The sequence below is a fragment of the Macrobrachium nipponense genome, chromosome 2 (assembly GCF_015104395.2).
Source record: "Macrobrachium nipponense isolate FS-2020 chromosome 2, ASM1510439v2, whole genome shotgun sequence".
Classification (NCBI taxonomy): Eukaryota; Metazoa; Arthropoda; class Malacostraca; order Decapoda; family Palaemonidae; genus Macrobrachium; species Macrobrachium nipponense.
This window is the reverse complement of record NC_087201.1, coordinates 125,204,301-125,220,660: the sequence shown is the minus strand read 5'-3', so window position 1 is coordinate 125,220,660 and position 16,360 is coordinate 125,204,301. Positions and strand designations below refer to the sequence as shown.

General features: G+C 35.8%; 1 protein-coding gene across 5 annotated transcripts in view; it reads right to left on the bottom strand.

Annotated features, from left to right (window-relative positions):
• LOC135220969 (uncharacterized) overlaps positions 1-16,360 on the bottom strand; it is a 1,037,101-nt gene that overhangs the window by 284,869 nt on the left and 735,872 nt on the right. For all 5 annotated transcript variants that reach the window (XM_064258641.1, XM_064258643.1, XM_064258642.1 and 2 more), the window contains one exon: positions 4,137-4,186. In XM_064258641.1, coding sequence (XP_064114711.1) covers positions 4,137-4,186 — 50 coding nt within the window. The remainder of the gene's footprint in view (positions 1-4,136; positions 4,187-16,360) is intronic.

Here is a 16,360-nt window from a genome sequence, read left to right as displayed (position 1 = left end):
TGGCAAAAGCCCTCCACTGGAGCCTGTGCAAGAAACATCAGCTACCTTGCAGTAATAAGTGGTACGAGCACCAACCTGAAGGAGTGATAGAAAACGATCAGGCAAAGATCCTCTGGGACTATGGTATCGAACGGATAGGGTGATACGTGCAAATAGACCAGACGTGACGTTGATTGACAAAGTCAAGAAGAAAGTATCACTCATTGATGTCGCAATACCATGGGACACCAGAGTTGAAGAGAAAGAGAGGGAAAAAATGGATAAGTATCAAGATCTGAAAATAAAAATAAGAAGGATATAGGATATGCCAGTGGAAATCGTACCCATAGTCATAGGAGCACTAGTCACGATCCCAAGATCCCTGAAAAGGAATCTAGAAAAACTAGACGCTGAAGTAGCTCCAGGACCCATGCAGAAGAGTGTGATCCTAGAAACGGCGCACATAGTAAGAAAAGTGATGGACTCCTAAGGAGGCACGATGCAACCCGGAACCCCACACTATAAATACCACCCAGTCGAATTGGAGGATAGAGAAAAATAAAAATAATAATATTACTCGAAGACCCATAAATATACAGCCAGGAGAATGACAAACAGATCGGAGGAATGGCACATCAAACCAGTACATGAGACGCACAAAAGAACTGGGCAGCGATGAAACATGGCAATGGCTACAGAGGGGAGAACCCAAGAAGGAAACAGAGGGAATGCTAACAGCGGGACAAGACCAGGCCCTAAGAACCAGATATGCTCAAAGAACAATATATATATCACACCCATATGCAGGAAATGCAATATGAAAAACTGCCGACGACCATTTATTTCTAATGAAATTTGTTTAAATGAGGGTTTTCTTTCGAAATAATAACAATAATAGCGACAGAAGAAGAAGAAGGAATCTTTCCATCGCACAAGCAAAGTGGGTAAATTCATATATCCGACGTCACCTCGTTGATCGGGCAATACCTGTTCCATATACAGAGAAAGCTATAAATCCAGAAAAAAATGCCAGCTTCTAATGACTGGTGGGAGTTAAACGTAGCTAAAGAGCCATTTTTAGACACGCTTATGTTTCGTTGTAACGAACACCACGTTATATAAGTACTGACTTCCAACTCTGTATGAGAGAGAGAGAGAGAGAGAGAGAGAGAGAGAGAGGAGAGAGAGAGAGAGAGAAATTCTACTGATATTATTTATTTTGAAATATAGACAGAAATATGTCACTCTACACTACCTGAAGAACAGAGAACACGGAAGATTACCGAATTAAACTCTATCAGTCAATTGCAGAATTTTCATGAGATATTGCCAAAAGAATTTTTATTACCATGTATCGTTGCTCGTTACACAGAGACGAGAACAAACACTTTTCTGGACACTGTAAAGGATAAATTCATCATGTGGTTGGAATCTCATTTTTATGGCCTGGGTACAAAGTATTCAAAACAGAAAAATAACTGAATCCTGCAAGACTTTATGTTACATAAAACGAGAGAGAGAGAGAGAGAGAGAGAGAGAGAGAGAGAGAGAGAGAGAGAGAGAGAGAGAGAGAGACCCTCGACTTGTTTACACCTAGGCAGCCATAAAAATAGGGTCGTTTTGGACAGACTCATTATTACCGTAAAAATACTAATCTAAGTTCATAGACAAAAAGTGAGGCCACTTTCTTAATTGTGGGCTCCTCGTCCGGCAAAGTCCAGATCTGAGGGGAAAAAAGGCAAGAAAATCATGATCGCTAAAGGAGGGAGATAATGTAAGGAATAATATTGGTAGAGGAGGGCAATGCACAATTAGGAAGCCATATACTATCAACAAAATACTTCAGAAGAGACAAGGTGGTCTCACAGGTGTTCCAAGGGCATCAAAGAAAAAGAGGAACTTTCTTCTACAGGAAAATTTCGTTTCCAATGACAATAATAAAATGGGAAAAAATAAAAAATAATGAGGAAAGGCATACCGCGGCTTTGGATTTTATTGTAATAATAATAAGGGGATCAGCATCCGTACATGTCTTCAATAGCAGAGGATGGCTGGCGGGTGAAAGTTGAAGAAATAAATTGAATGGAATAAGTGTTCTGATGACGTGTTTACGGGTGGACTAGTAAATCTATATATACGTTATGGCAGACTAATGCTTGACTTATTGCCAACAGAGGCGGAAGCAAGATGCTATGAAATCTCACAGAGTGGTAGATTAAGTAATAATAGGCCACTAGGTGCCACCAACATCTCTTTAGGCACTGCAGTATAATGGAATTACAACGCAAACATATATATATATATATATATATATATATATATCATATATATATATATATATATATATATACAAAACATATAACACCATATATATATATATGTATATATATATATATGATATATATATATATATTATAATATATACTAAATATAGATATATATATATATGTATATATATATATATATATATATATTATACATGTTACATCTGTGTGTGAGTGTGTGTGAATTCAAGAAAACAAAGAAAGAGGAAAAGAAAAGGACAACTCGAAGAGGCTTCCTAATCCCCAGCGGTTTTCGAAAGCGATTGTGATTCGGGCCGAAGCGTTGCTCGTTGACGAGTGCCACCTCCTTTGATTGGATGACTGGCAGGATGAGTGACTCGTGAAGGATGCGGTCTGAGGGTGAAGCAGACCCCCTGCTCGGTCCACTGATTTCCAAAAGCCGCGGTGTGCGGATGGGCCTGATATAAAACTCATTCGGCGACTTAATGGCTAATTAAATAGCGAGCCCAGCCCGAGAGTCAATGTTAAAACCTCGTCTCTTAATGGATGCAAAATCTGTGTCAGGAAAAAGCAGAAGCAGGAGGAGAATTCCACAGCGTGTCAGCAGAAGTGAAGACGCAGTCACCGAACCGTGTAATTCGATGATGACTGCTTTCCACAGGAAATAACAGGAGAGCTGGACTGGAAAGGTTTAGAGGCAGCCTAATAATTGGAACAGTAAATGGTAAATGGTACCTATGAAGAGAGAGAGAGAGAGAGAGAGAGAGAGAGAGAGAGAGAGAGAGAGAGAGAGAGAGAGAGAGAGGAATTTCATAATTCTATAAAACATAATAAAAAATAATAATAAAAAAAAAGACAACGATGCTTAACATATATTTAGAACAATTTTTAGCACCTGATTTTTAAAAGAAACATAAAAATCGCCCGAGAAGAAAACTGTAGCTTGTGAAACAGTTTTAAAACAGAAACATACCAACCATGCAGAAGAAACACATCATTGCTTATAATACCAAATAGACAGAAACGCAGAAGAGACGTTCACGTTTTTCCTGCTGCTCCATTTGCTGTGAAATGTTGTGATAAGAATCCAGTCTATTTATGCAATACTCTCATTATCAGGTTAGACGGTGAAACCTATTCCCTTTCACTGGTTCTTCGAAACCAAACGTAACGCTTTCTCTCTGGTTCTGCTGATAAACGCCTACTCACCATAAATTCTAACTGGAAAATGTTCTTAACTGATGATTTTGACTTGAGAGAGAGAGAGAGGTTTCATAACGTTTATTATCTTTTTACTTGGAAATGTCAGCGATCTAACATATGTAACAGATTAAAATGCATTAATGGTGCGCTGTAATAGTTTGCACTATATGATAAGCTGGTTCTGCGGAAATTCTAAATCAACAATATTCGTTTGAAAGCCGTTTAAGATCTTGAAATAAAATTACCACACACACATTGGAGAGAGAGAGAGAGAGAGAGAGAGAGAGAGAGAGAGAGAGAGAGAGAGAGAGAGAGAATCTCTTGCTCCGAACGGCAATACCTAAAAAGCAATATGCACACCCACACGAGGGCAAGCGCATGCCAATCGCCATTTGCTTAATATCAGAACCTGGTACATTTCTAAAATGAGCCATAAAATTTTATGGTTTCCGGACCAAATGGAGTATCGTTCTGATAGAGTGATACTTTTATCCCTCTCTCTCTCTCTCTCTCTCTCTCTCTCTTCTCGTCTCTCTCCTCGTCTCTCCTCTCCTCTCTCTCTCTCTCTCTCTCTCTCTGATTTCTTTTATTTTTATCACCTCTCCCCTCTCCGCCTCTTCGTTTTTTAAAATTTTATTTCTATTATTATTATTTTTTTTTTCGACTTACCTCCTACCGGTGGTAACTCGTATATTAACGCTGATCGCGGATTCAGGCACCTGAAACAATAAAAAAAATAACATAATTAATCAGAATATTTATAATAATAATAATAATAATAATCATAATAATAATAATAATAATAATAATAATAATAATAATAACAATAATAATAAATGTTTGCAATGTTTTATCAACACTTAATTCATCAGCATTACTATATTGCCAATGAATACAGGGGTGCGAAACCAAACAAACGGTCAGATGCAAAAGGAAACGGCAGAACAAAAGAGAGGGATAATGAAGGGAAATATCAGAAATACTTTTCAGTCTTGAAATGGATTACATCTGCATGCGATCTCCAGGTAGAATCCAATACTCTTTTGGTTTTTTCCTCTTTATACACATATTCGCTTGTATTTTTAAAAAGGGGCCTAAGCTTTCAAAATAAAACCAAGCGTCGCAGCTCTTCATAGGCTAATTGGATACCATGAAAATAATTCATGGTCTAAATCATTACCATCATGACAATGGCATATTCAAAACTTGATATCACTCTTTTCACCTTCATTGTTTATCCTGCCTCTGGGGGAAGTGCCTCCACCTAAAAGAAGGCCGTCATGGCCTATGCTTAACTACCGGTTTCCATAGATTTGTCCTTGGCTTTAGCATAGAAGGCTTCTGTGTGATGGTCGTTGGTTTGGAAGCTGAACAATAACCAATCGACACTGCCCAACGACTAAGTTTCATGAAGCCATTAATTCAAGCATATAGTGTGTGTAGTATGTCAGTATGCTATAAGATTGACTCGGACGAAGAAATGAAAAAAGGAGAGGTTCATCAACAGACGTAACGACCTGCTCCTTAATCTCATTAGACGAAGCAATCCAAATCTATAACATCTCCAGCAACAGCAAAAAGAGAGGCACAACATGAAGAAAGGAAGAACCGACTTCATTCCTATCAGATTCCACCTACCAATTACTTTAAGGAAAAGCAATGAAGATATCGCACATCAGACCTGTGCCTCCCGTCTCAAACAGGCTAAAGGGCTTCCCGGAATGATTTTAATCTTGGCTGAAATATAGTACAGCCTTCATCAAGTACATACGCACACAATCCCAACGGCAAACTTCTTAATTAACATGCGAAGATTTACGAGGTTTTCTTAATCAATCTTTATACGTTTTATTTCTTTTAAATTCTTTTTTTTGATTTTCGGGTATATTTTTGGTTTGTCTTATAAATGGCGATATCTAAAATAAAACAAGAAATATGAGAAAATAGAAATTGGACTAGATGATGTCCGTTTCCATGGATTTGTTGACGTTTGTAAAGTCTATGTTCGTTCAGCTGAACTAGTCTGGGATGATCTTCCTTGATAACGAATCTTAAATAATAAAGCCTTTAATGCCTACGATTTCAACTGCGACATTCAAATTTATAATATACAAATATTTAGCACTGCTAGTTAGTTACCTGGTCATCCCATAGCATAAAAAAATATGCAAATAATTTTTTCCCATTATAATAAACTGAATTTTTCAGAATAAAAATCCAAAGGTTAAAGAAAAGAAGAAAAATTACGAAAAAGGAAAATGTCGGTAAATCCTCACATCACACAAAATTCTACTAACTATTTAAGAGTTTCTTTGTTGACTTATACAAGGACAAGAAACCTAGTCTGAAGATTGGACGAGAAGCGGTGCTTTCATCGTGGTATGGCCTTTGGCCTAATCTGAAGATGATTCGTAAAAACTTCACCATAAAACATTTCTAACTTCTCTCGTACTTTGCTGTATTTCACGTCCAATACTCCTTTCTCTTGTTTCAAACACCATCCGAAATTCCCCAACACCCCACTTTACTGTATAACAAAGGAAGAGAGAGAGAGAGAGAGAGAGAGAGAGAGAGAGAGAGAGAGAGAGAGAGAGAGAGAGAGAGAGAGAGATATTCACTAGCACACACAATAGCAACTTTCTGCGCCTCTTCTGAAAAACATTTACTATCGTATTAAAGATTTTTTCCATAAATCTGGAACATACAAAAATAAACTTTAAATTCACGAAGCATTACACATAAGGACTCTAAACGAAGAGTCAGTTTAATGCTCTTGACGAAGACAATATTATCCAATTTAATTGACTACAATGGCAATAATATTCTATAATATATTAATAACAATAATGAAATTATATAAAAATAATGATGGTGACCTAAACAAAGCATATATCTGCACTTCATTTCATGACATTTTCACATGATCATAGGACATTTATGTACAGGTGAATAAACGAAGTGCTCATACACAAAAGCATACGGACAAAAGAGTTGAGTTCCATGTGAAATTTAAATATTTATAGATCAAATCAAGCCGCTCATTTCATTGTAAAGGTGTTTTTTCATTAATGCGCCAATTCTTCGTTGTTATTTACAGTAATATCAATGGACAATATTTTATCGATAACCATAATTAAAGAAAAAAGGATAACCCCAATATCTCTCTCCCCACTTCCTGATTTGTGGCTAACATAAGACAAAGTCAAACCGAAAATCATCCGGTCTTAAGTATAACTGATTAATTCCGCACACGTCCCAAAGACATTAGAACTCACGAAATGAAGCAACCAACAGGTTACTTAACCGACCACACATACAATAAAATTTATTTACAGCGTTTTGCACAAAAGCCAGAAGACAAGACTGAGCTCGATTCCTCCAACCTTTTCACAGGAACTGCCTTTCATTCTCTTCGGTGTTGTCATTCCTTACCCTCTGCTTTGATGTGGTAAATCCTCTTCCATTTCTAGAAACCCACTTTCTTTTGGATTTGTGCACCTTCACAAAATTATATTTGTTGCAGTAAATCCAATTGTATTCCTTTCTTTAATCTTATTTCATTGTGTCGGTGTTGTATTGAATAACCTGTCTTGTCAGGTCTTTACTTCATTTCTTTTCATGAATGCTGAGAAAGATGAAATTGCAATTACTATCCAATTTTGTAACTGGCTGACGAATGCTTCTAACAACTTTTTTTTTTCTTTTTGGGGCAAGGTGCAACGTAAGACACACATAGTATATATATACATATATATATAATATATATATAATATATATATTATATATATATATATGCATATACATATATATATATATATATATATATATATATATATATATATATAAAAGCCCATTAATTCTGAAAATCACGGCTTATAAAAGTAAGACATAATTCATACATATGATGTTCACTTATTAAGAAGTAAAAGACAGCCTTTCAAATTCTATTTTTCAATCAACACCAAAAACTTCATATCAAAGTGTTTTTGCCTCATTGCTTAACTGTTGTTGAAAATCTTGAAAATAAATACTCTTATAATATTACGTAAACGACCCATATTCGAAATCCCAAAGACGAATACGAAAACCTGACAACCTTTGAAAAAAAAATACAAATCCTTGTATACTAGACAGAACTGAAGAAAAATATTAATGTTTTTTATGATTATTCAAATGTTCGTATCCAACCTATGATCGAATACTTACAACCTGCTTCTGACACGTAGTAGTATACAAATTGTGGGCTTTATCAAAAGTCAGGTTTAATTAAGCTCTACCAATCACTCTTAAAAACAATACAAAGAAAAGGGTTCTGAGATATGGAGATACTGATTGCGGGAGTAAGAAAAATCTCGCAAAGCCTGACAGAAGGCAGCTGCAAACATCAGAGGAACCTTTGGAAGCAGCACACGTGGTATAAAAAAAATGTGTGACGGAAATAAACGGCAGAACACAAGAATTATCATATGTCCTGGTTAATGCAAAAACAAGAAAAACTCTTCGATTTTGATGTATGGATACCGACCAATTAAAACAAAGCCGAAACTTAAAACAACAACATTTCCCAGGATGACTAAATCATCCTGGGAAAAAAAATCCCATAAATATGAAAGGAATAAAGGAATAGGGAAGGAAACAGAGTGGAGGCATAACCCCGACGGAAGCGATACACTTTCCTCATAAAGGATGGATGATTACAGGCCACTGGGAAAATGGAAACGGGAAGAAAATTCCAGCTGGGTAATAAAGGGAAAGATATCCACTGAACCGAGCAACGCGCAGTAAATGAATTCCCCGGAATAATTATTGATGGAAGTGGTGGCCTGTCGGGTGTTGTGGCGCTGCCTGAGAAGACCAAAACTGCAAACTTAACACACCTCACTGAGGAAAGAGGGCCTACTACACGGAACGGGCAAGGCCGCAGTCTCCTTTGCACCAAATCCTGCTGAAAAAAACGGAGAAGGATAAAGCCAGTTTAACTTTGACGATGGAAATATTTATCGAAGCATAAAAGGAAATTTCTAGAAAGAGTATCAATCAGCATGATGAACGACGTCATCTGAACAACCGCCCCCACCCCCACCCCCACCACTTCCCAAACAAAAAGCTTGAAGGAAGCTGAACATCTAAAATGCTGATAAAACTATAAGATGATTTAAATTTTCTTCAAAAACGACTACGGAGAGAGAGAAAAACAGATATAAACTTGTCATGGAGATAACGATTCTCAATGCTTTACTTCATCCCCTATTCAAAAGTCCTGTCGTGGTACCATATCATCTATTGGTCGATTCTGATTTAGTCCTCAGAGAGGCGAATTCCAAAGTTGTCGAAATCACGCATATGACCAAACTACTCCGATTTATCTAGCAGATTTGTCAAGGAATTACGTTGCTGCTGACAACCAAAGAAGCCTATTCGCAAAGGTAGATACCCTTACATGAATTCAACAGAAAAACTCTAAGTAGACTTTATTAGCGTTTGGTAGAGGCCAGGGGAAGTGGAACCTAAGTTAGAGAGAAGAGTGCCTATCTTTTATCAACAGAAATCCCTGCAGCGTTCGGGAAAATAAATTCACTCACTTTCGTCACTGGCTCAAGTTTGCGACACCAACACCTGCAAGGCAAAATTGGTGGCCTCGTCCTCCGAATTCCAAATTCCAGGCACATCTAACTCAATCACGGAAGAACTCAGGAGCTCTTCTATTTTTTGCTTTGATTGCCACTGGTTTTGTTCAGCCACCACACACATTTTATGGTCGATCATACCAAAACAAAACTCTTAACAGACGAGAAATACATTACTTTCTGACATGGATAAGATCCAAGATGTTTATAGATACCGTTTAAAAACCACATTCGCATTTGTATAAGCACAAAATGTGCATTCAATCAATTCCCTTAAGCAGGTCAAGAATTAGAATACAGAAGGCCATTCGGGTTTTTGAATGAGGTTTCACTTTTGCGACATCCCAAAAAATTAATAATCAAAGATATAAATATAAAAAAAAAGATGTCGGAACAGTAAATTCCTTCCTTATTGCATCTCTATTGTCCAGCTACCTACTGAAAAAGCAAGTCTGGAGCAACAGCTGTTTTCATTACCTGTCGGGTTAACAAAAGAGACCAAAGATCTTGGTTTTATCATTTGGAATTTGCCCTGCTTATAATTCATACAAGTGCAAGCTTTGTTCTTTCCTAAGAAAATAAAAGTCTTGTCGTCATATAATGAACACTTGCATTGGTCAGACCTAATACTGATGCACTTTAAACTAGTGGAGTCTGTGGTGTGGTGACTGTTGGTGTTCTTATTATTACGTGTGATAATGATAATATATATGAGGATGATAATGAATGATTATATATTACACAAAAGCGACGGAGCAGTCATCGATAGGAACCAATGTGACAATTCTATGAATTATCGTTAAGTAAAAAAAAAACGTCAGTTGAGAAATTTATCATATAAAAGTAATAATGACTTTGAAAGACATATCCCAAAACTTTCCACTGATGACTTGCACAATATCAACTGAAGGTCAATAATTCACAAACTAATTTATTTCCTTTTCTTCTGGAAGTTAAAATGCGCATATACAAAGCCTTCACGAAACAAACGAGAAATCTAAGGTCTAAGTTATTGCTGATGAAGAGAATCACGCACCCTCAAGGGGACACCTCTGCACTCTATAAAGTCACCTCGTCGAGTAATTGATGTATCACTAAAGTAAGCCTACAGAGATACACTGAACAGGGTATACGATGATATCATTTATATGCTGCAACATATGGCAACAGATAACGCGGCATATATGATGGGAGTACCAAAACACCACAATCAAGAATCTATACTGCATCATACTCGTAAAATATATACTACATACATATACATACACACATATATATGTATATATATATATAAATTATATATATAATATATATATATGGGGTCGGTACAAAAAGTTTAATCTATTTACCTCTTATGAAAAAGAGAGAAGAGAGAGAGAAGATAGAGAGAGAGAGAGAGAGAGAGAGAGAGAGAGAGAGAGAGAGAGATTTTACTAACAAAAAGAACTCAGCAGTGTATTGTTAATTTATTCTGACATCCCTAAAAAACGCCGCCCTTTTATGAACTTGTCTCTGAAGCTGAGGCCTAGAGACACGGGAACAAGAGCACAAGATCACGGGAAAAAAAAAAAAAAAAAAAAATCGTGACTCTGGCTTTAAGTATTTTATAGCTGAAGCGGAATATCTGCAAAGATAATAAGCAAGCATCAAAATTATTCAAACCTTCCGACTTTTGCGAAGATAAAACACATAACCCCCAAAGAGGGCAATGCTTACACGACCAGAAATTATTTTTCGGAATCACGCCTCCGCATACCGAAAAACATCCGAAAAGTGAAAAGGAAATCTTCAGCTCCCAAGTGTTGTGGGCGTCAGGAAAGCAGGCACTCAGGCCATTGCACGGAGAACAATAATAAATAGCACAGGCCGATCCCCGTCTCTTAAATTACAAACTATAAATATCTCACAAACGCTTCCTGAATACGCAATGGGGGACGCTCTAACAAATTCCTGAGGTTGCTCCCTTTCGTGGACGCCTTGTCTGATTGTTCCTCTCTCACACGCGCACGAGCGCGCGCGCACGCAGCAAAATAATACAACCAAATACAAAAGGGATCGCCGTATCCAAGAGTGTAACTAATTGCTCTTGCATGAGAATGTGACTGGCCTATTTTGTCTTTTTAACAGAGTAACTTTACTGCTGGATATCATTCATCACGCACAAGGAGAGAGAGAGAGAGAGAGAGAGAGAGAGAGAGAGAACAAAACTCACAATAACGGCATATATGTATAGACAATATATATACAAATACACACATACACATATCTATATATATATATATGTATATGTATATGTATATGTATATATACACACATGTTTGCATGTGTGTTATCATCAAAGCATAAACTAAGAATAGACCAATATATTAAGTATCCTATCGAAATTGTTATTTAAGGTATTACAATATGTAGGGTGACAAAAAACTGTAATAAATTACTTGCTAGTATGAGGGACTGAATATGAATAGTGTTATTTTTTATATCCTACCACAAAAATGTTTACTAGTTAATTCTTTAAAACATCCTGCGTCATTCAATATGTCAAACACGTAGCCGCCGAATCTGTCAAATCACCACTCTAACCGTATTTAGATACATAATCACTCCAGTATTATTTTCAGGTTATGACATCCGTGTAAATTCAAAGACAACATTCACGAGACACGCTCTAATCTAAATTTGGCTCATGGGCCCGCTGGACCTGCTTTCCACGAAGCTGATCCTTCCTTGCACTTTAAGGTACTGACTGGGGATACGATGAACCGAAACTGCGGACGAATAAAACAGTTTGAAAGTATATGCAATAGGAAACGGGTGAAAAATGAGCCCAAGTTTCTTTGGCGCAATCGAGTTTTCTGTACAGTGTAGCTATAATGTTGCATGTCCATGAAACTTTCAGCCACGGCCCGATGGCGGTCTGTCCTACAGCATTGCTAGACGCACGATTATAGCTAACTTTAACCTTAAATAACATGAAAACTAATGAGGATAGAGGGCTGCAATTTGGTATGTTTGATGATTGGAGGTTGGATGATCAGCGTGGCAATTTACGGCCCTCTAGCCTCAGTAGTTTTGAAGATCTGAGGGTGGAGAGAAAAGATCGGAGGAACAGACAAAGCTGTCACGACAGCTTTCTTTTACAGAAAACTAACAACTTGGGGCAAATGTGAGCAAAAGTAAAGGTTATCAGGGTAAATGGAAACCAAGAAAATGGCGTAAAAAACGTTGGTGAGGATGGTAGAAGACTGGACGTTGTTGATTTATACAAACATTTGGGAGTGAATAAAACGGATGTCGGTAGCGTGAGAGACAACGAGCGAATCGCATAATAAGGAAAGCAAGAAAGGTAGCAGCTTTGTGCAAGAGAATGGGAGGAAGCAAAGGTTGAAATGTATGAATGTGCATCATAAAAAAAATATTTAAGGAGAAATGTTAGTGTGCCATATGTGGCACTGAATGAAAGAAATATAGAGGCGTAGAAAAGGTCAACACAGATTTGAATGTTTTCAAAGATGGTTCAATCATGTGGACAGAATGGGGTAATGATAGGATGGTTAAAATAGCGTACAACAAGAATCATTATTCGGAAGGACAGGAAGACTTCCAGAAGGTTGGAAAAATGGCGTGGAAGAGGAATTGGAAATCAATGATAAAAATATTCAGGAAGTACAAGAGTGAGTGAAGGCAAGATGGTGGGGAATAGAACTGTGTGGAAGGGTTTTTACACTCTACTGATGAACCTCTCGTGTAGGTGTTCTGAATGGCTACGTGTAAATTTTACAGCATATGTACTATGTCGTCGTCATCCACGAATCATCAGCTAGTCTGAAAGTTGTCGATACTGTTGCTTTATTTTTTTACTCAATTCAACAGCTGTTGGAAGAAATATTTACATTTCATCATATATATATATATATATATATATATATATCTATATATATGTATGTATGTATGTATATATATATATATATCTATATATATATGATATATATATATGATATATATATGTATGTGTTAATATAAATTATAATAATTTATACTATATTATATATATATTTATTTATATATATATATATATATATATATATATATATTTATATATGACTATATATATATATTTACATTTTCATATATATTATATATATATATATATTATATATATATATATATATATTATATATATATGTTATTATATATACTATATATAAATATAATAATATATAATTTATATATATATATATATATATATATATATATGTATGTGTATATATTATAATATTATTAATATATATATATTTATATTTTATATAATATATATTATATATTTTATATATATATAATATATATGACTATTTATATATATATTTATATATATATATATTATATATTATCATATATATATATATATATACTATAGTATAATGACTGGTAAAAATGTTCCGTTATAACAGAATTCCATAAAAACACCAAAATATATTATTTCTCTCTCTATATTTTGGTGTTTTTATGGGCTCCTTTTATTATATATATATATATATATATATATATATATATAATATATATATATATATATATATATATATATATAAGTACAAAGTAGAGCTAGCAACCTCACCCTTATATACGTATTTGATGAGAAACCAGAAGGCGTTAAACCCCCAGAAAAAATGTGTTTGCGGTAAAAGATATATACAAATATAAATCATTTTACGAGCACTAAACAGCGAGAAACACAATCAAATAATCCGCGCGCTAGAAATGTTTACTTATGCCATACATAAAGGGTCCAGAATTAGGGCTATAAAGTAAGATGAGTACTTGGGTAAAAAGTTAGTGTGACAGATATTTTCATTAATCACGTCTAATATTTATTTTATGTTTACAAAGACTAAAAACAGGCTATTCGTTTTTCTGTCACTGTTTGATCGCGGGCGAACAGCCTGAGGATTGACACAGCTTTTCGGAGCAATGAAATCTTCAGAGAGACAGAGCAAACATTTAACTGTATTTATGTGTAAAAATAATACATGAGCTGGCAACCAACCATTCCCTTGTATCGCAAAGAAGTCGCATTCGAAAACATGCAAACTCTTCCCTGTGAAAACGCTGTTTGACAAACACTGCATTACAGACCAGAATGAAAAGCAAATACGAAAGCATTTGTCCGATGCTTCGTCACTCGAGGGAAAAATTTAAAAGAGGATTCTGAATCGCCCTTGGAGCAAATGGCAAAGAAAGCTGCAATAATTGTCAGCCACTGACACATGACCGTGTCATCTAGTTTTCGAGCTGCGCGGATATCGAGTTTCAAGATAAGGCATGCTATTAACAACAGCAATACACGAGGAAAACAAAAATCTTCCTAAACAAGATTTTTTCCTCGTGAGAACTGTTAAGGATTGGAGTCTAAGAAAAGAAAAATAACAACAAAGGTTTGGCGAGAGTTTCTTTAAGCAAAAATGTTCGTAAGCAGAAGCAAAGGCGTCTTGAAAGGAAAATTTTGTAATGTATTGACAAGAGAGAGAGAGAGAGAGAGAGAGAGAGAGAGAATGGCCTTCCGAGAATAAGGCCATAAACGACAAACAACCCTTGTTATCAGCATTATCAGGCGCCACACTGGTAAATCAAAGAGGGAATACCCGTTTCGCTTTTATTTCTTCTTTCCTTTACGGCGGATCTCATACTAAAGATAACATAGAAGAGGGCTATTTTTCAGATAGCAAACATGGAAATATCAATAGTAACTGATGCTTTTTTTAATGGACAAGACGAGGAGACAGAAGAAAGCCTAATTAGGTTAATCCCTTCTTCCTGAAGGAAGCAAGAAAATTAAGGGGGGAGAGGAAAGGAAAAGGAATGTGGGCACAGTGCCAAGGGAATCAAATGAAACCGCAAGCCGAAAAATAAATCTAAATATTAGTATTAATTTTAAAAGAAACGTCACCAAACTGAGCAATTAAAATTTGGTTGATTCACGACGGTGTAATGCGTTTGTATGTAGATGGTGCTAGGGAACCTCTTAGAGAAGGGAAAATTATTTACTAGACGAAACACTGAACGAAAAAATACCAACAAAAAAGACCGCTTCGCAGCAAAGAGACATAGAGAGAGCAATTAAGTAACGGTATGGTCGTAGATTACACAAAATAATTATTATTAATTTGTACGAGGAAGGGAATACAAGAAAGCATTTCAACTCAGGAGGGATCATATATCAAAACAATAAAACATTAGGATATGAGACTCTTGCTTGTTCAGATACTGACTCTATTGCGGGTACCCATTGCATTTCATGTACTCAGTAAGAAATGATTGATTCAAAATTGTCTTCTGGATACTGGAAGTGAACGGAAATAAATGATGATACCTGAAAGTTAGTTAAAGAGGACAACAAAAGAATAATGGGAAGAACTAAACCCAAGAACACAACTAGGAAAATGAGGCTTTCACTAGATCTTATACGATGGGTAAACTAATGAGAATAAATTTACGGAGATAATTTAGTCCTTTACGAAGGCGAATTCAAACTCGGTTCTCTCTAATAACTGCTCTTGTGGAGAGACGTGCACTGCCGAGTCGGGCTTTTTCCTGTATGTTCCATATTTGATGAAAGTTCGGAATGATATTAAAGACAGTTCTCAAGAAACCGAAACACATGGTACGATTCAACAACATTCATTCTTATTTAAGTTCATATCTCTTCCACTGACATATGATTTCAATTTGGATCACTATTGTAAGGTATCGTTGTACGTAATGATCTATTTACTTCAGCAGTCGGTCCAAATTACTACCTAATTATGATGTAAGGTTTTTTACATGAATGAAAAGTACAACCAACTTGTTCGTAACCATTATACTGCTTCACTTCAAAGTACAAAGTCTTAATAAAAATCTTTTTCTCTATTTTTTTTCATGTATATTCATAAAATCATATGATAATCTTGCAATAATATGTTTATATTATAAGTAGTAGAGGCTAAATTAAGCAATAAACATTCGTGCGTCTATGTATATTTGCTTGTATATGGTGGTGGTGTTTCATGATAAAAAAAAGGCCTAGCCAAAAAGGAATAAATTTTTACCATATTGGTAACATTTCGATAACATAAATCGGTGGAGATATCGAGAGATAACGAGGCAATAAAATAATAGGTAAAAATATGCGCTGGCACGAAAAACCGAGTAAGCAATTGCACACAGGCTGCTCTGTTTTAAAAGGGATGTTCTCTTAATTGTCTCAGAAGTAGTCTAAATCCTTAACAC